Below are 23,414 nucleotides of genomic sequence, written 5' to 3'. Positions count from 1 at the left end.
CATAATGGACAATTATGTTCTGGAGATTGGCACATGAACAACTTAAAAATTCCTAGGTCTGTCATGTAAACTATTCACGTCTTTGTTATTTGAGTTATTTAATTATGACTTGTTTTAGACATTTTGCATCACTAGCCTAACATATTTGCAGGTCTCCCTTGAAAAAGAGATCTATGATCTCAATGGGACCAATCTGGTTAAATAAAGGTTTGAAATGAAATGAAATGAATTCCCAAACAGCTATTTTACTTGAACTGTAAATGTCTGTATGCATATGTTTGTTTCCTCTGTTTTACCCATAGACAGTATATATAAAGGTTTTACCTTTACCTGCCCAAAATCAAATTACCTTCTTGGATTACTAAAGTTTTGTTGAATCTTATCCTATTTTACAGTTGTACATGTATATTTTGTGTTTAAATTAATGAATATGACATGGTGCACAGGTTTGTTATTGAAATAGCAATTGCTTATACAATCGCTCTTTGTCACACACACACACAGACACACACCGTCCACCCGCACATAAATGACCTCCCTCCTCCAGCACCCCCCACCCCCACACTTGGTAGCGTCCGGGACGGAGCATCATGGCGATTGACGGTAAGAACTCGGTCTCAGGTGTCCTGCGGGACTCGTGTAAAACTTTGCTCGGGGCAGAATAAACACGCTGTTAGAAAAAAAAAATCACATGGTAGGTTAGGAAGGCTGTCATTTTGTTACCGGCTTTGTTTTTAAAATCCCTCCTTGAGTTCCGCAGTGCTCCGGAGCCGTGGCTGGGACAGCTAGCAGCATCACCCGCGCTGCTGCAGGAATGTTATGATCCCTTCATGGGATGCATGCTCGACCAGTGAAAGTGGACGCATATAGTCCCTCTGCGTTGTGTCATGTATGCGCAAAATATTCGATTAAGACACTCGTGAAATATGAAATCATTTACATATTTATGTTTGTCTTCAACCGAAAATCACAGCAGGCTGCTTAGCATTACCTGACAACAACTTTGTTTTGTAACCGTTAACGATCTACATCACCTGGCGGATTAATATGGAACGTTAAAGAATAACGTTTGAGTTCGAAAACCTGCTGATAGATAACCGTTAATATTGTGGGTGCATCATTGTCTGTATACATCAATGGGATGTTGATATTACTACAATTCATGAGTAACGTGTACAATATGATGTGTAGCCTACACAATGACGACAGGTCAGATGTCTCCTGCAGGTTTTATGTAAAATGATGGGAACACATGACACTGAGCAGTGACAAAAACGATGCAGTCATTGAAGAGTACAGGCGCGTGCCTTGGTCCTGTCCCGTAATGTGGGCACTATTGTGTCACGTGCAGCCATGCGTGCAGCAGCAGTGTTTGTTGATACACCAGCAGAGAGAGATCGAGGGGGTACGGCTTCTTCATGAAGACATATCAGAGGTGACTCACCAGTGGCACAGGGAATATAGGCTATCTCTGCAATTCATATATTGTAATCAATCTTATATTATGCATACAGCAGTGGTTCATTCTTACAAATCGCAATACATGCAGTCTAGACAGTTCTCCATCTATGCAATCCCCTGCAACTACTCGGCTAACAATTATACCTTACAAAGTTTATAATGTTCACTGTCTAGTAGTGACATTGTTGGAAATGTGTCAATTGAAGGATATGTTTTTGTTTTTTTAGATCACACTAAAGTGTTGTACTGGACTGCAATAGGCTGAGGAGAGTCCCTTACATTTGCATACATGAGTCATGACAGGGTTACAGAATTATGCGACACATCTTATTACAATGTAGACCAGTACAACATCTGATAAACACCTCCATGACAGTGTCAACACAAATCTAACGTCCATACAAGTAGACTTCATGACAGAAGCCTTGTTTCGGATTACATTAAACTGTACAGGTTTGCCAAATAAATGGGACAGTGAAGGTATATATTAATCAAAACTATTTCGATCAGAGTTTTGTTTTAAATATGTCCTAACACATCTTAAAATAAGTATTCAGTCAACCATTATGTAGCCCTTAGATTGATCATGTACAAACTATTCTATAACTAGCAGTTTAAAAAATATGTATAAATCAAATTATTCTAAGGGATATAAGCTGTTCCTGGTATATTCTCCACAGGTCCTTGGCTGAGAAACTGTTGAAAACCTGTGCTTTATACAACTGAAGATTAAGGCAGTTAAAATACTTTTCCTAAAACGCCTTACTTTTAATTTTAGGAATACCAGTGACCGATGTATTACTGATTGCTACATTTGGCCACCTTTTGTCTCAGCAAGAACAGCCAACAGGTATTCTGTATCATTGAATGGATTGATACTTGTGTCTGAGCTTCCTCCTCACTCTGGCACCGAGGTTTCACCTCAGAACATGTTCACTATCCAATCCCCGAAGCAGGGAAACAAATTACACATTAAGTCCATTGATTGTTGGTTGGAACTAGGTCTATTTGAACTGAGTTCAGGGGACATTAGGGAAAGAAAATACCCACATTTAAAATAATACTTGGAAGATATTAGAGTGTTTTCAGTTCTGCCTTTCTGCTGTTTTCATGTACTTTTAAAATAGAACAAATTGGTTCTTCAGACAAAGAAAAATAAAAGGAAATGATTTCTGATCATCTTTTATTGCATAAAAGGCATACACAAAAAAGAAAGATAGTTCAAGGGAGGTATTCTGCTGTTTCTCTGAAATAATTCAAATTAATCCCTGACACAGTTTTGTAATTTAAGAGCCACATTTATACAGCAGAGATCTGCTTCTGCCTCACAGTAGATACCTGAATCATTAAGTACTAAGGTGTTGAGCCGAGAGAGGGGGGGGGGGGGTGTGTGTGTGTGTGTGTGTGTGTGTGTGTGCGCGCGCGCGTGCGCCTTTGAATGTGAGGAGGGGTGATACAAGTGTCTGTATCCTTTTATTAAGTTAAGCCTCAGGAGGATTGTGAAGGAAATCGTGACATGTAATAGTAAAACCTCAACATATTTCTGTATAATGTAAAAGGATCTGAATAATTAGGTGAGATATGCTTTAAACTGATGATATATTCATAGTAACAGTGTTCAAACTGGTTCAAGCATCGAGGTCCCCGAGGTCATGACCCTGCTTATTTTAATCTAAGACTTTAAAGAGGCCCTTTTATGCTCATTTTCAGGTTTCATAATTGTGTTTTTTGCATCTACTGTGACACGTTTACATGCTTTAATGTTTAGAAAGGGCTGCCTGTGCCTCTTTCACCCTCTGTCTGAAACCAGAGCCCAGTCTGCTCTGATTGGTTGGCTCGCTTGTGATTGGTCTACAGCTTAGAGATGTCTCCAGCCCTTATCCTAGTAAACCTACTTGGTAATAAAACCAATTCTGAAATCTTCTAACTTAACTCACATTAAACAGTGAATACAAAGTATTTAACTATTAGTTTTTAGCTAGGCCCCTCAAACATGCATATACAAATATTCTACTATCACAAAATACCTCCTTCTTATGGCACATTCATATTAATCTGACGTTCTTGCATACCCATTTGAATGAGAGTTTTTCTTCTCAGTTCTTTCCAGCTAATCAGTTGTATTCAAAGCACCATCTGCCAGCTTCACTAACCTGAGGCAATGAACATGTGTTTCTACAGTACATGGAATCATCTTTATAACCTTTGACTCCCAACTTTTCTTTCTCTCTCCCAGGAGGGGGGAGGAACTGTGGTGTTCACGAGCTCATCTGTGCAAGAAAAGGTAAAGCCATGTTTACAACCGAGCATTGCACTTGTGTGTCTGCATTAAAAGGATGGTTCAGATTGTTTGAAGCAGCTCTGTAGGAGGTACTTATCCATAGTCAGCGTATTACTGTACCTGCAGGGGATAGATGTTGTACGCTTTCAGTTTGCAGAAACAGACCGAAGTAACAACACAGATGCTAGGCAATGTACTGTGGATGGGGGCAGCAGCAAAATCTAATCTAGCCACCTAAAATAAACAATATTAGTGGAACTGTATGTTATATTTAGTATATTAACATTTAAATACCCAGAAAAAACACTAATAAACTGACCAACATGGCAAGGGTAGACCAGCACTTCACAACTTCAGTTTCCTATAAAAAGAAATGACAGCAAGGTAAAGCTATACAAATATATTAATTATAGCATACACTTAAATTGATATATATTCTTTTAAGAAGGGCCTTTATTTTAAAAATATGGTTTACTGCTGTCCCATTGCTTTACATAATGTGCTGGTACTCAAGTCAAAGTCAACTTTAATGTCAATCTTACTCAGTTTGTGTTTGCAGACAGAGATATCGAAATGACGTTTCCAACAATCCCGAATGTAAAATTATACAATATGCAAATATGTATAAAATATGTATATCCTATATACTCAATCAACAGACACATTATGCACACATTAAAGGTGGGGTAGGTAAGTTTGAGAAACCGGCTCGAGATCGCTAGAATTTGAAAATACACAACCGGAGAAAATCTGCCACTTCCTTCCAGAGCCCCTCCTCCAACACACACGAACATGCACAATGAGGGCACGAGATAAGTTTGTGCCCCGATGGAAGGCTGACAGGCAGGTAGGCCATCCAGTTGTACTTTTTACAGTATTACGGCTTCTACAGATGACATTTTTTTATGGATTTTTTGTCAAAGCACTTCAGATATTTATTGCTATCGGGATGTTAAGAGCATTCCATGGAATATAACAAAAAGTGTATCTCGAGCCGGTTTCTGAAACTTACCTACCCCACCTTTAAGATAAAAAAACACAACAATCAATATATACAAAATAAGTCACTTCAATATCAATATCTTTGGTGCAAGATAGTCCATAAAATATGCATTTATTGCAGATTGTCCATAGCAGCCTACAAAAAGTGTCTTGTGCTGGATTTGAGTATCTGAGTGTGTGTGTGGAGTTATAGTCCAGTGGGGGCTCCTGTCTGCTTCTCCAAACTGCTGGCTTGCTTATCGCTATCTACCGTAGAAAATACACAGACTGTGGATAAGTACCTCATTAATCCCTGCTTCAAAGAAGAACTAGTATCACTTTGTGTGTGTTTGTTTTGATCCCGAGCATAATGCTGTGTGTGCTTTGTAGTACTTCACAACATGACTTTAAAAGTAAAACAATGGCTATATCCAGTTTTACCTGAGGTTTGGTGGAAACAAAGTGTTTCTAGATAAACTATGAAAGCATAATGACCGCCTGTGAATTATGCACGCCGTATCAAGTTTAGGTTTACTTCAGCAAAAGGCAGCAGCTGTGTTCATGATTTATTCAGCATCAAGGTTTTGTTTCGTATCAGAAGTCCATGTGTAAGCAACATTTCCAGATTGCCTACCTACTTTTTTAAACAAGCACACCCTATAAACTCAAAGTTAAACATGCACTGATCCAAAAGCTTCAAAGTTGGATAAGTAAATAGATTTATAAATGAATGGATCATTTATGCCCACAATGAGGATATATGTATCGCAAAGATGTTTAACAACAACAGTAATTAGTTTCCCTTCTTTTTATGTCAGAAAAACTATTTATCCTAATGAACTCGAGTTTCTCTGAGGGTATTGTTAATTGCACTTTGAATGGTTCAGTTGCCGTGTTTGTTGTTTGTTCGTCAGCTTGCTGAAGTCATTACCTGGTAGAAAAAGAGCAGATTGAATCCTGAGTTCAGCATCAGTTCACACGCCATGACAAATCAACATATTTACTCACTTATGTTTTCTTGTTTATTCTGTTCAGACAGAGAGAGAGAGAGGAAAGTGGCTGAGGGACAAAAAGAAAACCACGTCAATGTGCTCTGTTTTAAAGAAATAATGATGGGTTTTATAGCAGAGAAATAACCGATTGATGGTTGAGCTGCTCGCTATGACTCAATTTGCCAGTGTACATGGATGGAGGCTTCAGGTTACCTCAGGTTACCTACATTATTCAGCTCTTGTTGACATTTACACAGCAGGGCCACGTATGAAGTGTCTTCACACTCCGGGCCACGAGCTGATCATTTTGACAAGCCGCCGCTGTTCCCGATGGCCGCAGAGGTCATTCTGGCTCAATCACCACCACCGTCTGCAGTGAGAGTTGAGCCTGGAAAGTGCTGGCACGGACTTAAGTGTGAGGGATCTGTTACATGTCGGATTACTTCAGAGCAGGACGACTTTGTTTCCCCCCTCGTCTTAGATCTTTTACTCTCTACAGCAGCAGAATAGTGCTTTTTGGGAACAGCTGGTATTAAAGAGGATATTCATTTAGCAAAGGTAAGCTTCTGCCGCCACATCGCCTCTCTCTTATCTCACTCCTACTTCTCTTGCCATTCTTTGGAGTTTAGCATTCATCACTTTGGCAGTTCTGCGGCAGCACTAGTTGTCAGGCTGCAGTGGTCTCTGCCTGTTGCCATGGTGAAACAAGTCCATAAGTTCAATCTGTAGTCGGGAGGGGTGAGAAACTACGACTCTTATGTTTCTCTCCTGCTTTCTCATTTGTGCTCTCTGGGAAATCCAATTTAATCAGTGACAGGTGATGGTTGTTTTTTAAATGAGCCCCGGCTATAAAACACATGGTACAACATTTGGCCTGCATTACCATTGTTTTTTTTAAATATATATGTTATTATAGGGCTGCTACTTACACATCATTTGATAATCGAGTTGTCAGTTGCATATTTTCTTAAATCCGTCAATTCACTGTATTTATTAAGCATCAAACATTTTTGAAAAAGTCAACTTATGTTACCCAGATTTATGTTTTTTTTTTTTTTTTTAATACTATGATTACGAATGTTCAACACTTAAGGCAAAAAATGACAGCAAATCCTCACAACTGCCAGGGGACTGAGGAGAAAAATAAGCTTTGAGCTACTGTATGATGTTTTCAATGTTACTGTAATTAAATTATGGAATGTGATCCCTGTCAAATTAACTTCTAAATAACTCAAACGAAGAAGCTGGGACTTGGACATTGCTGGTAGTTTTGCTTAAAAATTTAAATTCTGATTCAAAGAACGATGCAAATAAATATCACTATCATTTTTTCTAGCGTATCCTGGAACAAAATTAATGTAGCAATGACAACTCTCTGCCTTAGAAGTAACTAAGTTTTTCTTGCGGCAAGTAAGCTAATTAGCTGAACATGCTATCTTCTGCGGCCTATCGAGCAAACAAACACACAAATCCAATTCTTAGAGCTTTTATTCTTTGGTCTTGGTCCACCAAAGCACTGTGGAGATGTATGGCACTCCTACAGTTGCTAAGCTACGATTAGAACATGGTTGCTCAGGGGACAGGTTTAGTAAACAGTCAATAATAAACACCTGTGTGGGTGTTCAAAGCCTTCAAGATTGGTGACCCTAATAAAATACTGAGGGATTCATTGTTGAAAATGTCAACTAGGATCATAAAAACTGGTGTTGAAAAACCAGACGCCACAAATTATGGGTATTCATTTTACAAGCTGCCCTTTCCACTGGGGCATTTGGTCTTTAGAAATATCGTTCATGCTTCATTATCCATAAAACTTCCCTTTTTCTCCTGCTATAGTGATGTGGTGTGTCTGCGTTTTTAACACATGAAGTGCAGGCCCGGTGCGGTTTGGCTGGTTTAGTCCACATTTCATTCAGATACAGCTCCTTTGAGGCTCTCATAAAAATAGCACATCAGCAGCGCAGAGCAGCATGGTTACATGCCGTATGGTTGGCCTATATACACTGCAGTAGACTGTGTGGTGCCTTTGAAGTGGAACAACCATTGACTGTTTAGAAACACAATATACTCCGCTGACAGGGCAAGATTTAAGGAGTTTGATTCCAAAGTAAGATGCTTATCAGAAAGATGTACTTTTTTTTTTACTTTAAACTTGAAGCCATCTGTGTTTGTTTTTATTAACACGAGAAATGTAACTGTTACATATCTCCATAATCAGTATTATGTTTGTCTAAGTTTTACATTATCTTTTTTTCCTGTCTGTCTTTCCTTTTCTCCCCCCCCCCCCCCCCCCCCCCGCCTCCCTCCCTTTATTTCCTCCTCAGTCTCTCCTGAGCTTCTGGGTGTCCTGTCTTCCATTACAGCCTTCATGGCGTTGATGGCTCTGTTTTTTCTTTACCTCAGCAACAAGCTGTCAGTGGCGAGTCCTGACGACCTGTCACATCTCAACGGGTTAAAGAACAGACATCCAGGTACTCATCTCACACACAGACCGACCACAGTGGCTGCATTTACACACATTAGGATGATAATTCAGTTATTTTGTGCAAAACATGTCCTCTTCCAAAGAAACACTGAAGATGTACAGACCAGGGAGCTGGAGGAATAAGATCAGGAACAAAAGGACCCCGGGGAAAACAGACGGGAACATAGCCTACGGACTGAAAAAGCAACGCAGGCATATATAGTGACATGACTAATTACATGAACAAGAAGCTGAGGGCAAGTAAAGGCACAGGGGAGGCAAGGAGCTCACACACAGGTGGAAAGAATCAGGGCAATTACAAAGGCTGCGAAACACACAAAGACAGGAATTAAAAGCAGACAAGGCAAACATTTCAATTGCATTTCAAAATAAAACGGGAAACATCAAACACAAAAAAATCATGATAAGCGAATTACTTTATTTCTTATTCAGTTCATCAGAGCACCACCGTAAGGTCCCCATCCTTTCATAGAGGAACATTAAATAAGCTCCAGTTGTGTAGGCGTAAAGGCAATAAGACCCAATCCAATATGCACATAAAGAAGTGGGTTTTGACACTTTATTGTACTTTTGCGTGCTATGTGTCCCAATAGTGGTTTCATATGTGTTTGTATGCTGAGCTTTGCAGCTGCATAGTTTTCCTGAATAAGCCAAGATGTGTGAAAAGCTAAATCTGAATTATGAATGGATCGCAAATGATTTTGTGATTCATTCATAATTCAGTTTTTATGAACAAACATGATTACATTTAGAGCCACTGTTGGTGTTGTTGTTACTGGTGGTTTGCATATCTACAGTAGGTCTACAAATAATGCAGTATCAATATTAATGTTTCTGTTTCCATAACAGATCAGCTGCTACTTCAATCAGGAGAGACGGTGTTGATGTAAGAATACATATTTATTGCCAAGATGCACAAATGAATGTAATGGTGATTTTGGCGATTAGGCCCCGTTGTGCAGGAAGTATCATTCGGGAGGGTAGTGCCGATCCGATGAACCCCCCCGGGGTCTAGACACTGGTGGTGGTGAATGGATGGTTGGGTCGTTCTGAAGGGGAGGGGCTTAACTTGACCCTGGATTCAGAGGGACAGGAGGTGGAGGAGGGTTGCGTCGAGTCACCTGAAATGACAGCTGCTGTCAGCAGATTTAAAAGGTTTGAGAGAGCGCTATGATAGGCTTTTGGGAATAGAGCGAAGTGATTGGTTAAGCTGAAGAGTGACGCCCCCGGTCACTTATTGAGAGGAGAGAGAGTAGTTGCGTAGGAATAGAAATGCATGAAGAGTAAAGTCGGTCTTCCTGGTTGAACTTGCTTCATTTGTTGACAATCAATAACCTTGTGATCAAAAAGTGTGTTGCTATTCGATAAACCCCAAACGATTGATATACAGGATCAACAATGAGAATATATCTGCAAGGTACTGGGCAGCACCCAGTCTGAAATAAACAGTTAGAATTCGGGGAGCAACACTGAGAATGAGAAAAAACGTGTTTAAGTTGAGTAACATTTTTTGAGCTGCAGCTACGCCGGGTTTATAAATGAATGTAAATGTTATTGTGGTTAAATAATTAAACATGAGAAAACAAGATAGCTCTTGCTTCCAAAAAAGTATAAGAATCTTAGGAGTATTGTTTAGTATGTACGTGTTGATCTCAGCTCACATTGTGATGCTGGCTCCACACCCTGCTAACAACCACATGTCCTATCAGCGCTCTGATGAGATAATCTAGCGTCCTGCGTCCCCGGCTGAGAGATGGCCTTCTTCAAGAGTTTCCAGCAGAACCTCCCCACTGTGAACATTTCCTCCCTCTTGGACTCGGTCACCAGCCGCGTGGACGACCTGGCCACGGCCGTCAGCGACGCCACGTACGCCGTCAGCGACCAGCTCACCGAGCAGGTCACCACCATCATCAACAAGGTGGACGATGGGGAGAACAACGGGCAGGAGTCGGGTCAGACTTCCACAGCACAGGAAGGAAGAAGCAAGGCCAGCAACACCGGATCAAAGACCAACCAATCCGGGGGAAACAACGAGGCCGAGTCCGCTCCGAACCAGCCGGAGTGGGAATGGAGGGACGGATGCTGGCGAGTTAAAAGGACAGAAGCCGAGTTGGAAGAGGAAGGGAAGAGGAAGAATGAGGAGAAGGAGCAGCAGGAGAAGAAAGAGCAGAGGAGGAGAGAACGGAGAGAAAAGCAGCTGGAGAAAGAAGCCAAGGCACAGAAAGACAAAGACGGAGAGCAAGAGGAGGATGCTTTAGAGAAAACAGATTGTGGACAAAATAGAAAGGGGAGTGATGGCGGAGACAACTCCATCGATCAGAAAAAAGAGAATGACTGTGAAAAATCACCTCGTCCTCAACAGAAAAAGCAAAAAGAAGACGGAGAAGAAGAGAAGGAGGTGGCGGACAGCCTTGAGAGAGAGGGAGATGACGAGGAAGAAGCTGAAGTGACCAAGTCTTCAACAACAGGGAAAAAGAAGAAGTCAGACAAGAAGAAGAAGAAGAAGAAGAAAAAAACGAAAGATGATGGGAGGAATTCAGACGAAGCCTCGGATGTGGAGAAAAAGAAGGCGAAAGGGAAGAAGAGCAAGAAGAAAAAGAAAGCAAACAAAGGTTAGATGGTGTGCTGCTTCTATGTCACCGCCTCCGTTTCTACTTTTCTCTCAAACTAAATATTTAGATTTTTTAAGTTCTTCATCTTTCCAGCGTGCTGAGTGCCAGTCTCAGCATCTGCGTCGTTGTTCCCGTCTCCTGCATTTATTTAAACATTGCAAACATTGTGTTTTGTGAGAGAAATGTAATGTTTGAACAAGAGTCTCCGCGTTGTCTGTCCAGAGGGAGTTTTATCCGACAGCGAGGAGGAGAAAGGCCCCGAGGACGCGGCTCCACAGAACAAGACTTCAGCGTGGAGCAACAAGAGCAAACAGTCCACAGAGCAGGGGGGCTACATCAGTGAAGCCTCCAGCGGACGAGGTGAGAGGGGGCAACATGGTATTTAACCTGAGGAGCACATACGGTGAAGAACATAAAACATATGTCACACTACATGAGAGACACACTGCTTATGTATTAAATAGAAAATAAAGAAAACCATTAAGGACTGCAAACATAACACATAAAGATAGTTTAATTCTGGGGGCAGTAATATACCACAATAAGAAATATAAAAACAGATGTAACACTATTATCAAATAGACATGTGTTTATCTTACTGCTTCTGTGTTATTCTAAATCAATAGTTTCACATTGTGGTAAATAGTAGTGAGATTTCTTGCAGTGAGATAGAGGAGAAGAGTTATACCACATTTCAAGGGATGTTTGACTATTCCTTTTATTGTCATTGTAACATTATACAGTGCCAATTTGTTGTTGCTTCATCATTACGTTAAATTACATAAACCATTAAGACTTTGGAGAATTAACAATAATTGTTTGAGTTTCATGAATCTAGGTTGTTAGCTCAAAAAAGATGGGCTCGCCCATGTGTGCGGCACAGTTCAAGAGGTTAACCTGACTCTCTTGGACTGTATGTTGCATACATAATGAATTCCTCCACAGAGCACAATACATCTCGGGTAACACCGCTCTCTCGTATCCCGTTACTCCCCCCTGTCCCCTCTCTCTCTGTCACTGTCCTAAAAGCAGCCAACAGCATCCAGAGAATAAAGAAGAACTCGTCCCTCGGCGAGCCCCGGCCTCCTCCCTACCAGGACGAGGGCTCGGGGGGGCGCGTGTCCTCTCGATCACGGTCAGAGCGAGGGGTCCGCAGGGGGTCTTCGGCGCAGCGCTGCGACAGCCCCCGCTCCAGTGAGGCCAGCGCTGACCAGGACACTGAGAGCTACCTCAACAAAAACTGTGAGGAGGACATCCCCAGTGACAGCACGGCTGTTCTGGGACCAGAGGTGAGGCCAACGCTCTCGGTGCCTGTAAAGGTCACCTATTGTGAAAAATCTACTTTATCATGTCTCTTCTACATCAACATGTGTCCCCTCTGTGGAAAGAGATTCTGAACGTTTCAGGAAAAGATATTCTCTCTCTTTTTGTCCTGATCCATTTCTATAAAAACCTGTCTGAAAATGAGCTGATCAGATTTTTGATGTTTTAGCTTGTGTCACCATTAGCCAATCAGCAACCAAGGTAACCCCCCCCCCCCCACCTTATCACCTGAATCTCCTCCTAGAGCACCATTAGCCGCGTTCACACTGCGGTACTTTTCCCACAAAGGTTCATGCGAACTTAGTTCATGATCGCGTTCACACCAAAAAGAGCCGGTACTAAAAGTAGTTCATGCGAACGGCTCTTTTGTGAGAAAAGAGCTATATTTCTGATTGGCTGGGCGGATTGCAAACCACGCCCAGTAAAACTCCCAAAAAGTTTTGTGAAGCCGCCATTTTATTATCCTCGCATTAGCATTATTAGCATTAGCATTAGCCCAGCGCAGAAACGCAGAGAGACTAATTTATGGCAACACAAAATAAAACATGGGAGCGGTGGAGATGAGGAGGTGTCGGCGTTCTGGCGATTTACTCGGAAGGCTTCAGTAGAAGCTGCTGGGAGTCCCAGCAGCTTCTACTGAAGCCAGTCCCCAACTCCGGGGACTTCCGGCCGGGGACTTTGGGCGGCAGTATACGCCGTGAAGTGGTTTGCGGCCTGCCAGTAAACCCAAAGCAGAAGAAGAAGTGACGTCAGCGGCTTCATTTGCCTAATCCACCCCCAGGGACTTTTTCCGGTGTGAACGCGATCTGTACTTAGTTCATGCGAATTTAAGAGTTCGCATGAACCTTTGTGGGAAAAGTACCGCAGTGTGAACGCGGCTATTTTACTCGGAAGGCTTCAGTTGCTGGGAGTCCCAGCAGCTTCTACTGAAGCCTTCCGAGTAAAATAGCCGCGTTCACACTGCGGTACTTTTCCCACAAAGGTTCATGCGAACTCTTTAGTTCGCATGAACTAAGTACAGATCGCGTTCACATCAGAAAAAGTCCCTGGGGGTGGATTAGGCAAATGAAGCCGCTGACGTCACTTCTTCTTCTTCTTCTGCTTTGGGTTTACTGGCAGGCCGCAAACCACTTCACGGCGTATACTGCCGCCCAAAGTCCCCGGCCGGAAGTCCCCGGAGTTGGGGACTGGCTTCAGTAGAAGCTGCTGGGACTCCCAGCAGCTTCTACTGAAGCCTTCCGAGTAAATCGCCAGAACGCCGACACCTCCTCATCTCCACCGCTCCCATGTTTTATTTTGTGTTGCCATAAGTTAGTCTCTCTGCGTTTCTGCGCTGGGCTAATGCTAATGCTAATAATGCTAATGCGAGGATAATAAAATGGCGGCTTCACAAAACTTTTTGGGAGTTTTACGGGGCGTGGTTTGCAATTCGCCCAGCCAATCAGGAATATAGCTCTTTTCTCAAAAAAGAGCCGCTCGAAAGTCCCTGCTTTCTAGCAGGGACTTTCGAGGGGATTAAAAGGTTCGCATGAACTACTTTTAGTACCGGCTCTTTTTGGTGTGAACGCGATCATGAACTTAGTTCATGCGAACTTAAGAGTTCGCATGAACTAAGTTCGCATGAACCTTTGTGGGAAAAGTACCGCAGTGTGAACGCGGCTATTGTGTTATTTTTTAACCAAATCTCTCTCAGAGGGGCGTGGGGAGGGGCTCCTTATTTTCATCTAAAGTAACAGACAGAGAATCAGCACTTTGGAAACAGGGCTGAAACAGAGGGGATTATGGGTAATGCTGCAATGATCTGTTTGGTGTTTGGAGCCAAACACTTTAGAGACATGTTTTGTATTTATCTGAGACCTGTAATATATTGATGAGGACCTTTAAGCAGCACATTACACCTCTTTTAATGGTAGTAATATACTGTATATTTACCCCTTTACCTGCCCTGTAGTTCACCATGACTGAAGTGTTAAAAGCCCTCCTTATTGCCAGCTTATAACATATTTATGTCAAGACCACTACTGTAGTTACATGGTTTGTTTACTGTTAAAATGTTACTTAGGTTACAGTGTCAGTTACAGTTCAGGTCATCTCAACATAAGGAGACGGGGGTGAGGGATGCTCCAGCATCAGCGTTTCAAATCTGACTCCTAAGTATCATTATATATTTGATATCTTTCAGAAGTGCATCTTTAAACTTGTTTAGGGTTATTATTTAGAAAATTAAAAACAGCTAAAAACAGATTCTTATAGGACAAAAAATCCCCAAATTTGCTCTTTATCTTAATTGTTTTTACTATTTAACGTGAAGGGCGTTCAAGGTTAATTTCTCAGTTTTTTACTTTCTTTCTATTGCCCAAACCTTTTCTGACCTCTACTTCTCACAAACAGTGCTGAACTCATATGTTTTGCATCAGGGAACACAAGAGCTTTTGAATGTGGGAAAAAAATACGTCAGATCCGTCTTTTCTTTTTATTTATTATAGAGGAAATCCATAAACACCTACAAGCTTTAAACAGAAAGACAGTAGCAAAAATAGTTTGAGTCTTTTTGTGACAATGTTATCTCACCTCTTATCTAAACATATTTGAGTGACATACAGTAAGTATATTATCTGACCTTATACTATTCAGGAAGAGGAGGATGATGATAAAGGTGCCTCTAACACATCAGACTCCCTCCTCTTTTATTCTAACCGTGTCTTTACTACTGATTCGCTCAGGACGGCTCCGGTCCTCACCTCCCCACTGCCTACGAGCCGGAGCCATTCGCCAAATACGGCACCCTGGACGTGGCCTTCGAGTACGACTCCGGGGAGCAGTGGTTGGCCGTCACGGTCACCGCGGCGACAGACATCCCCGCTCTGAAACAGACGGGAAACATCGCCTGGCAGGTCCACCTCGTCCTGCTGCCCACCAAGAAGCAGCGAGCCAAGACGGGCGTGCAGAAGGGGCCGTGTCCCATCTTCACGGAAACATTTAAGTTCTCCAGGGTGGAGCAGGACGCCCTCGGGGACTACGCCGTGCGCTTCCGCCTGTACAGCATCAGGAGGATGAAAAAGGAGAAGGTCCTGGGAGAGAAGGTTTTCTACCTGACTAAGCTCAACCTGCAGGGGAAGATCGCGCTGCCTGTCACCCTGGAGCAGGGCTCTGAGCTCACGGTGAGAACACTTTGTGCATTTCTATCCAGGCACAGTTTCATCTGAAGCACTGGGATTTAGTTTGACAACGAACATCCCAACTGAAGACCTGAGAGTATATTGAATTTCTATCAATCCTTTTCTTATTTTCTCAATAGTCAATTCATTTTTGGATCTATAAAATGATGAAACTGTGAAACATACTTATTGGATTTTCTAAGAGCCCAATGTGACGTCTATGTTTTTTGTTCCACCAACAGCCCGATTAACAATCAATATAACATTATGTAAGACGAGCAGGAGGAGGAGGGAGTGGAACCAACCAGTGTTGGGCATTTTTGCGTTATCAAAATAGTTGCTGTTTCTACATTTATTAGTCAACCAATCATACGTTGTAAATGAGTCTTCTCATTATTTAAACAAGGTTCAGTTCCTGTGTTAAAGATTAGGGGCTTCATTTCATCATTCATTGCTACATTTCACTGCAATGACTCCTTCACCCAGAATGTCAACGACAGAGATCAGTAAATTAAGGACTGGGTCAAGGTGGCCCAGTCCTTAATGTAACGTCAGGGGATCGACACATTTTTTGCGATTAATTCTGAAGAGAACATAAATATCTGTACCAAATGTCATGATAGTTTATCCAATAATTATCTGTAGAAATGTTGTTTAAAGCCCCAAATGGTGGCACGGGAAGCACAATTAGAGCGATATAATTACTAACAAAGAACTGCTAACAGAGCACTTATATCCTAATAAAGGACTGGCTTATCTAAAGCCAGTTGAGTAGCACTTGAAATGCTTGGCTCTATGAAACCTGATGTACTTATATGATTCTGTTTTCTTCAAGGTTGTGTCTTCCTGGTCGAATGCACTTATTGTAAGTCGCTTTGGATAAAAGCGTCAGCTAAATGCAATGTAATGTAATGATTACAAAAATCTGTAGGCTTTAGAAGCAAATTCTGTACAAAACTGTCACGGTAATAAATGTCGATATTTCTGTGTGAATGAAAGTGTTGGAACGCCTGACCTCCGTTACTAGAACGAAGCTGCTCATTCGGCTAAACAGTTCTTAATGTAATTTATTAGCCTGGTTGAGACGCCAAATGAAAGAAGACTTACTTTAACAATGTAAACTATCCCACTGATGCCTTCTGTATACTCCTGTCTGTGTCTGTGTGTGTGTGTCTGTGTGTGTGTGTGTGTGTGTGTGTGTGTGTGTGTGTGTGTGTGTGTGTGTGTGTGTGTGTGTGTGTGTGTGTGTGTGTGTGTGTGTGTGTGTGTGTGTGTGTGTGTGTGTGTGTGTGTGTGTGTGTGTGTGTGTGTGTGTGTGTGTGTGTGTGTGTGTGTGTGTGTGTGTGTGTGTGTGTGTGTGTGTGTGTGTGTGTGTGTGTGTGTGTGTGTGTGTGTGTGTGTGTGTGTGTGTGTGTGTGTGTGTGTGTGTGTGTGTGTGTGTGTGTGTGTGTGTGTGTGTGTTTCATGTTACCAGGGTTGTGGCTCTGTGGTGAGCGTGTCCCGCAGCGCAGGAGCTCTGTCCTATCGCTCCACTGAAGACTCCTCCCTGCCGGAGCTCCTGCTGGGTCTGCTCTACAACTCTGCCACGGGACAGTTATCTGCTGAGGTCGTCCAGGGAAGCCACTTCAAAACCCCAGCGTCGGAAAAACCCGTCAGTGCGTACAAAAGCTTCCACGTTAAACCTTTTACTCTGTGACAACTTCCTTTCTTTAAAATGTAATGTTGCTTCACCAAAGTGTGCAGATCACACTCAGCAATTGTTTGGCAAACCAGATGGGCAAGGCTCCCAGCAGCATGTTAAAAAAAACAAATGACCACCATTACATTTTGTAATGTTTCCTGGCAACAACAACTGCTTTTTAAGAACCAAAGTGCTTAAAGCCACAATGCTGAAACAATCGCTGTGTGTCAGAGTTCCCATGAAGCTGACCTTGTGGTGTATCTCGATCTTTAAACTGTTTCCTCTCTTTCTTCCTTCTAACTGTGTGTGCCGTGGTGTGTGTGCCACAGACGGTCTGTTCTGTTGTGTTAAACACTTTGTTGGGGGGCAGCTTTATGTCATGAGAGGTAAGTCAGCAGTGAATGACTTGTAGTTAGACATCATGGTTAGACATATGTGAACGGTATATGTTCAGGTTTTGTTCTAAAAAGGTTTAAGGACTTGAAAACTGTCCACAGTGATATATGTTGATTGTTAGAGTAACAAGGACACTCATTTTGAAAGGAAAGTATGTGGAGTTGTTTAAAATGTTACTGTTAATGCTGTAAGCACCACAATAGAAATGGAAAAGACAGAGATATCTAAACAATCTGGCAAATAAAGTTAACTCTGTCTTCATAGGTACCAACATGGGTAATTGAGAAATATATTTGTTTAAACCGACTCTTTAAAAAAACAAAACATTATGTTAATGTCACTGACTTTTGATTATAGCAGGGCTTTTCAAAGTATGAGACCTCCCCTCAGGCAAAGCTTGGACAAAGAAACCTCCTCACCCATCCAGAGCTTACTTCTTAACTACATTTCTGGTTGCCTATGGGACCATGACTATGTTATTGGACCCTATACATACTCAGCAATTGAGGCAAAACAGCCTAATATTGCTGTTTGAATGATCTCTACACATGTCATACACAAAAAAAAGGTAATCTACTAGTTTCTGATCCTTGGAAGGTCTCCCCAAAACGGATCTATCTCTGGGTTATCTCTTAAACCTAATCACATTTAGGGTAATTTCAATTATTTTTGGATAGTTTATGTAATATTTTTGCTTCTCTGACTCTGTCTGAAGACCCCCTGGGGAGACCTGTCTTACACTTTGAAAACTCTCGATTAAATCACAAGATATTAAATCATAATTTAAACCCTCTGCCTCCGTTTGTTGCAGTACTGACATCCCTCCACTGGATGGCTCTCTCTGCCCGCTCTCTTTCAGACACCTACGTGAAGCTGACCATGCTGGACTCCAAGGGGAAGGAGATGTCCAAGTGTAAGACTGCCGTGTGCCGCGGGCAGCCCAACCCCACCTACAAGGAGACCTTCCTGTTCCAGGTGGCGCTCTTCCAGCTGTCCGAGGTGTCGCTGGTGCTGTCGGTGTTCTGCCGGCGGAGCAGCATGAGGCCCAGGGAGCGGCTGGGCTGCGTCTCCCTGGGCCTCAACAGCAGCAGCGAGGACCAGCAGGCCCACTGGACAGAGATGAAGGAGGCGGAGGGGCAGCAGGTCTGCCACTGGCACACACTGACCAACACATAGGGGGCGGAAGATTCGAGAAGACTGAGATGTTACAACATTCCCAGAGTTTCAAGGGGCGGTGGCAGAAGCACCAGGAGGGATGTGTGTGTGCTGCGTACAGGTGTGTAGGGTTTCACTGCCAGACTGCATGAATACCCTTTAATCTGCCACAGACTTTTATTGGCGGAGGTGGAAGCTTCAGCGCCAGCCTTTTATTGACAGAGAAAAATGCAGAGGCAGGCTGAGAATTAATGACATTATCATTACTGAACTTAAAAGAAGGAGTGTTTTTTTTCAGTAATTCTGCCGACAGCAAGGTCTGCATGTAACTGTTTACAGGACACATTTGTCTGTCTCTGAATCTTGGACCAAAGAGCTCGGTCCATGACTGGCAGACTCCTCCCTCTCTCTTGTTCTTCTTCTCTGGATCTAAGCTGCCACCAGCATACCAGACATTTCTCTATCAGTCATAGCCATTGACAAAAGAGAAGGCAACGAAAAGACTGTTACAAAAGGGCCTACAACATGCTGCAACTACGCTTACAAGCTATGCTTTGTACAGATTGTTTACATGCACATGACATTATGCAAGATCCATTTATCATTTCCCCTCTTTTATGTTTTTGGATTATCAGTCAAATGGTTTACTAGATTTATGTGTCTCTCTGGGGTTTGTGCTACAAAAAGACACTTTATTATTTGACTTATTTTGGTGTTGCATAACTCGCTACACTATGCATCCAACTCCACTTTAAGCTGGAGTGAAATTCTGTCTTCCGCTCGCTGAGTCTCTTTCAGAATTGGACACAGCCCTGCACGCCACTGTATCAAAGAGCAGCTTCCTTTCCTGTGTAGTACAGATTGAGCCCGTTTCACCATTCAGCCTTCAGACAACTCAGCCATGTTCATTCATGTAGAAACATGGTGCTTCCCGCTGAGGAGGGATATGCAAAAGCCTGCGCAGTCCAATAAACCGGGCTGCTTCTCTGCGGCTGACAGCAGTGAAGTGAGCTGGAGAGGCAGAATGAAATTACATTAAAAAGGAACATTTTCTGATTACAAGGGAATAGGAGAAGGATAATTAAATAAAGGCGGAAATAAATGAAAACATTGTGCAGGAGTGTGAGGAATCTGGTTTTACATGCATCTGGAACAAAGCCAATTTCATTAGCTATGAGTCAGAAAATCCCCCCAAAAACATCAGTGCAGACTCCACAGCCACATCCCGAGTTTCAGGCTGAAGCACGAAGCCCTCCCTCTTCTCTCCTTTGGCTGAAGCTGAGGGGTGTGGGATGCATTTTTCTCGTCTCAGTGATGTCAGACCTGACCCCGTCCTCTGGGTTCGGGCCCTGCAGCTACACTTCCCTCTGACGGTTCCTGCACAGCCACATTTTCAATTAAATTCATTATAAGATACACACCAGATGTGTAGCATTCCTGAGATAAACAAATGGCTTGTGATCGCAGAGATGGGAATCACAGCCACAGTTGTCATTAGAATGGCATTTTGTTCCGAGCACAATTTGTGCGTTACCAGCATTTACAACCCTTTAGTTCCACTTTTTGGGAAACGACTGACCAAGCTCATGCCAGTATGATAAATATGAAGCTTCTAGTTTGCTTACAGACAGCAGCTGGGTTATTTAGCAATAAGTCAACTATGGAAGCCCATTTCTGACCAAAAAAATACTTACGTCATTTTAAGAAGCTCTCATAATTTATCTCAGTAGCTATAAGCTAGACGGTTTCATTTTTACTACTCAGACCAGACAGTGGTATCAATCCTTTCTTCAAAGAAACTGGGGGGATTTAAACATTACCAAAAACTCAAGATTCCCTCTTCCTATCTTTAGGACATATCAAATACTCAACGTGCAGGAGTGTGTTTTGTAAAAGTTAAGAAAAGAACGAGGCTGTACGTCAGATACTGTTTTAACAATGTTTTTATTCCCATTAATCTGGCCTTCAATGGTATGTCTGACGCTGTCATCAAAGCTCAGGCAGCGCTGCAGGGGGCTGGAGGCGGACCCTCACCCTGGATCACACATAGTTTCACCCAACACCCAGCAGAGGGACCGCAGCCTTCAGGGGGAAAGTATCCTGCCCCAGGCCATGGAAAACCAGCTGTGCCACATATCCTAGAGGAGGGGGGGGGAGGTACTGACTTCCAAACAAATACCATCTAATCCCATTTATGCCCCAGGACAGGTAATTATGAGGCCCCTAAGAGCTGCAATAAAAGCGTTCAGATGAGAAGACAGGCTGGTTTTTAAAGTCTGGTGCAGCACGAGTGCACATTTCCATTTTAGACTTGTGTAATTAGGAATCTGGCTCGTTACCCCGTTTACCTAACATGCCTAATGTAATGGTTTTGAGGCAGCAGCCACCTGGAACAGGTAGAGATTTAGCTTCAAAGACACTTTAGGACTGTGCCAGAAGCTTCTTTTCATCTTATGACATTCTGTTTCAAGTTGACCTTCCCAAGAACCAGGACATCTTGACGTCCATAAAACACTTTCCTGCCTGAGTGCTGCTCTCGGGTCTGTTAGGTTCCCTCAAGCATTTAGTGGCACAAGCTAGTTTTCCTTGGTAATGTAATAAAGATATACGGCTAAGTCCTGTTGGGACTTCTTAAGGATAAGGAATAATGAACTACAATGTTTTGTTATTTTATTGAATGTGTCATCAGTTTTAAAAAATCTTTCTTAATAATATATTCAATAAATATACAGGAACCATGGACTTGAGAGTTTCTGTTTCGTAAAAGCATCCTCAGTTAGAATCTTATTTGGGGGAAAGAATCATTAATTTGTTTTTTAAAAAGTTATGTTTTTAGGTTTTGTTCAGATTACACGATTAAAGTCTGATCAAATAAAGGACTTTGGACTTATAATACATGATGGAAAGGGCTCCAATGGATCGCCTTCTGAACGTAGGTACCATGCAGAGTGGAAATGGATGTACCAGACTGCAACCACTCACACGCTGCACCCGAAACAATGCTCTGAAGCAGCAGACATCGTACCTATGTGGCAAAGAAAACATGCATCGGTAAAAACAAAGTGGAACCAATATGGCGACACTAAAGTGACGTTTCTGTCTGAGCCGGGAGAGATCTACACAGGAGGCATGAACATGGCGGGACATTTCTATTACATCTGTCGCAGCGCTATAACTGGAAATATATTAAAGAGAGTAGTTTGAAATGTTGGAAAACATGCTTATTTACGGTCTGGTGAGTAAGATGATACTATTTATTAATTCAATATAAGGCTTAGCTTTAGCCTGTTGCCGGTTAGCTTAGCAAAAAAAAACAGCTAAACAGCTCGTCATGTTTACACCTTATGTTTTGTTTGGATTTAACAAACACATTAGTAAGTGCGCTTCAAAGATACTGAGAGGCAGATTTTGGTACGAGTCAAGGACAGAGACAGGCTCGTTGTTTTTCAACCAGTTTCCATTCTTTATGCTAATATAAGCTAGGCTAAGCTAAATTGACAGATTTCAGAGCTGTAAATATCTAACTCTGCACATGAAAGCAAATCATTGTATTTCCTAAAACGTCAAGCTACTCCCTTTAATCTTTTTTGTTTATTTGTATATTATCCTAATTGTGTTAAATGTATCCTTCTTTACAATTACGACTTTAATTAGACATCCAAACATTTTCATTTTCTGATTTTGGCAGCAGTGATTCATGACTTGGTTGCACCTCAGTAAGGGACATTGTAACCATTGGCTGGTTATCATTATTACATTTAAAACAGTTTTACAAACATTATTCAACACCCTATAACATAAAAAACAGGCCATTTTCAAACACTCGTTGAAGAGTGTGAATCCTGTAAGCATAACAAAATGACAAGATGGTGGCTGGTTTCCATGACAGATTTGAGGCATTATGGTGACCACTGAAGTGAATTCCTTCTTGAACATGTGACAATACTAAACATGATTGGGCCAAAGTCTTCAGTCGAGGTCCCGTTTCCTTCTCGAACCAATGACTTTGTGTCTGATCTCCAACAGGTGGAGGATCTGGAAAAAGTTTGTCCATCAAAAAAGATTTACACATTTAGATTTAAAAGAAAAATTTCCAATAAAATACCTCTGACCCTCAGTGCTCGTCTTGCGTACAACAAGTACAGTTTGTTACTGTGAAAATAAAAAAAATCGAAGTGTCAGCGATGTGCTGCTGATGCCCTCCCAGCTGAAGCTGTCGACAGGCGGCTGGCAAGCGCAGCACGACATCAGTCCGTCAGTGAAGCAGCTACAGCTCCATTGTAAGGTAGAGTTAATGTACACTCGTCTGTACAACCGTCCTCTTTCCTCGGCGACCGTTAAGAGGTGCAAAAGACATCTGTAGTGGTTGATGATTGAAGAACATGAAAAAGGAAGCGTGACATCCACTGAAAAGGCTCATTTTCTTGGCAGTCGTCCCTTTCAGCTTCCACTCTTCACATTTCCAGTAGAGTTGTGGATTAGACCACCCAGCCAACAGCTTTAAAGGTCTTGTCTCCCCCCTGGGCAATATCCTCACCACCAACTTTTCCTTTGTGCATTTATCTGGCAGTCCATTCATCTTCATCACTGCGTGCAGAGGGAGCTGCTGTTCTTTTAAATACTTCCAGTCCTTCAACCCTCTCTGCTTTTGGCTCTTTGCTGGGCCACTCAGCCCGGTGCTATATGAACTTAAAGCACTTGGTCTTGTCGTGGGGCAAACGAGTCTTAAACAGCACAGAGTCCACGCGAAACTGTGTGTACAGCAGCGGCATGTAGCCATACACTTTGACGAAGAAATTGATGCACTTGTGGCGTTCGTGGAAATGGGAGTCGTCGTGTGAAAGGGCCTGAGGGCAGCCGGGACAGCGGAAAGTCCAACGTGACGTCAC

The 23,414-nt window shown here is 42.4% G+C and overlaps 2 protein-coding genes across 8 annotated transcripts in view; one reads left to right on the top strand and one right to left on the bottom strand.

Moving 5' to 3' along the window:
- The first annotated feature begins 518 nt into the window (after positions 1-518).
- On the top strand, positions 519-21,265 carry syt14b (synaptotagmin XIVb). Of its 6 annotated transcripts, none has more exons than XM_034075489.2 (9): positions 519-603; positions 3,698-3,745; positions 8,040-8,186; positions 11,035-11,172; positions 11,845-12,101; positions 14,859-15,296; positions 16,768-16,948; positions 17,304-17,360; positions 18,230-21,265. In XM_034075489.2, exons 1-9 carry the CDS (start codon positions 591-593, stop codon positions 18,544-18,546), a joined length of 1,596 nt encoding a protein of 531 aa, XP_033931380.1. In that variant the 5' UTR covers positions 519-590; the 3' UTR covers positions 18,547-21,265. The 6 variants fall into 6 exon arrangements, with proteins under 6 accessions (XP_033931380.1, XP_033931379.1, XP_033931381.1 ...); XM_034075488.2 differs by having other exon boundaries at positions 11,842-12,101; XM_071202010.1 differs by lacking the exons at positions 519-603; positions 3,698-3,745; positions 8,040-8,186 and adding exons at positions 9,055-9,086; positions 9,910-10,812.
- extl3 (exostosin-like glycosyltransferase 3) overlaps positions 20,453-23,414 on the bottom strand; it is a 31,342-nt gene continuing 28,380 nt past the window's right edge. For both annotated transcript variants that reach the window (XM_034075485.1, XM_034075486.1), the window contains exon 6: positions 20,453-23,414. In XM_034075485.1, coding sequence (XP_033931376.1) covers positions 23,205-23,414 — 210 coding nt within the window. In that variant the 3' untranslated portion in view covers positions 20,453-23,204.

The sequence above is a fragment of the Pseudochaenichthys georgianus genome, chromosome 24, assembly GCF_902827115.2.
Source record: "Pseudochaenichthys georgianus chromosome 24, fPseGeo1.2, whole genome shotgun sequence".
Classification (NCBI taxonomy): domain Eukaryota; kingdom Metazoa; phylum Chordata; class Actinopteri; order Perciformes; family Channichthyidae; genus Pseudochaenichthys; species Pseudochaenichthys georgianus.
This window is presented reverse-complemented; position numbering and strand designations above follow the sequence as displayed.